General features: G+C 35.1%; 1 protein-coding gene across 1 annotated transcript; it reads left to right on the top strand.

The window, feature by feature from the left end:
* Window positions 1–306: 306 nt before the first annotated feature.
* On the top strand, window positions 307–983 carry LOC109217421 (uncharacterized mitochondrial protein AtMg00810-like). Its single transcript, XM_019381660.1, has 3 exons — window positions 307–453; window positions 514–535; window positions 622–983. The coding sequence occupies exons 1-3, from the start codon at window positions 307–309 to the stop codon at window positions 981–983; spliced, it is 531 nt and encodes a 176-aa protein (XP_019237205.1).
* Window positions 984–1,268: the final 285 nt, after the last annotated feature.

Genomic DNA, 1,268 nt, shown 5'->3' with positions numbered 1-1,268 from the left:
CATACTTTCTCTTCGTCTTCTTTTTCTTCTTTTCATCGCCTCAAACTAATGAATTCTTCTATCTGTGATCTTCATTTCTTCTTGTTAATTACTTCCAATCATATTGTTCTTATGATGTATACTTGAATTTCTTCATGGTATCAGAGCAGTAGAATTCAATCACTTTCTCGAATTAAAAGTCCTTGTTCTTGACATATTTAAATATGTAAAATATCTTTCTTCGAATCTTGAAAAAGTCTGAGAATCTATATTATGGTAATCTATATTGAAGCAAGCTTTGTTGATTAGTTGCGATCATATGAAGATATGACAATCAACAATTCTGAGAATCTGGGAACTACAGTTGGTACTTCACTGTTTGTGGTTCAAGTTGATGCAAATGGAACTCAATCTGCATCGGGAGCAACACCAGTCATGAATCATAATCATCCTCTATATCTACACTCGACTGATGTAAGTGGCATTTCTCTCATCTCCTTACAGTTGACTGGTTCTGAGAATTATTCTTTATAGAGCAAATATACGAGTTTGCAAGGTCAGATAAAGGAATCCTAATGCACCAAAGAAAATATGCATTAGAATTAGTGTCTGAACTTTGGCTCTCAACTGCAAAACCAACAGGTACACCTATGGACAACAATCTGAAACTTACAACTAGGGAATATGATGAACATTTCTCAACTGCTTCACTCATAGAAGATGAAGTCCTAACTGATCGAGGACCATACCAAAGACTTATTGAAAAGTTACTATATCTCACAGTTGCAACAACTAAAAAGGTCGTACATGAAGCAACTCAAAGAATAATTAAATATATCAAAAATGAGCCTAGCCTGAATGTGCTCCTGTCAAGTAAACCACATGATAAAATTACAGCATTTTGTGATGCTGATTGGGCAACATGCCCTCAAACAAAGAAGTCTATCACAGGTTTTCTAGTGAAGACTAGAGATTCAACGGTGTCGTGGAAATCAAAGAAATAAACTACAATCTCAATAAGCTATGCAGAATCTGAGTATAGAAGCATGGCTTCAGCAGTAGCAGAATTGACATGTCTATTAGGAATGCTCATAAAAATTGGTCTCAAGTTTGAACTCCTAGTAACTATTTATAGTGATAGCAAAGCTGCAATTCAAATTGCAGTTAATCTTGTCTTCCATGAAAGAACAAAACATATTGAGATAGACTGCAATTTCATAAGAGAGAAGATACAACATGGACTTGTAAGGACTGAGATATTAGCACCAACGAACAGCCTGCTGATATTC

This window comes from Nicotiana attenuata, unplaced genomic scaffold (assembly GCF_001879085.1).
Source record: "Nicotiana attenuata strain UT unplaced genomic scaffold, NIATTr2, whole genome shotgun sequence".
Lineage (NCBI taxonomy): Eukaryota > Viridiplantae > Streptophyta > Magnoliopsida > Solanales > Solanaceae > Nicotiana > Nicotiana attenuata.
Note: the sequence above shows the minus strand (reverse complement) of the source record. Positions and strands in the feature narration are given on the sequence as shown.

Bases quoted from the DNA above. Each gene is read 5' to 3' on its own strand.
- LOC109217421 (XM_019381660.1), top strand. From the start codon at position 307: ATGACAATCAACAATTCTGAGAATCTGGGAACTACAGTTGGTACTTCA. The intron at 454-513 runs GTAAGTGGCATT...TATTCTTTATAG, and splicing joins TATATCTACACTCGACTGAT to AGCAAATATACGAGTTTGCA. The intron at 536-621 runs GTCAGATAAAGG...CAAAACCAACAG, and splicing joins CAAATATACGAGTTTGCAAG to GTACACCTATGGACAACAAT.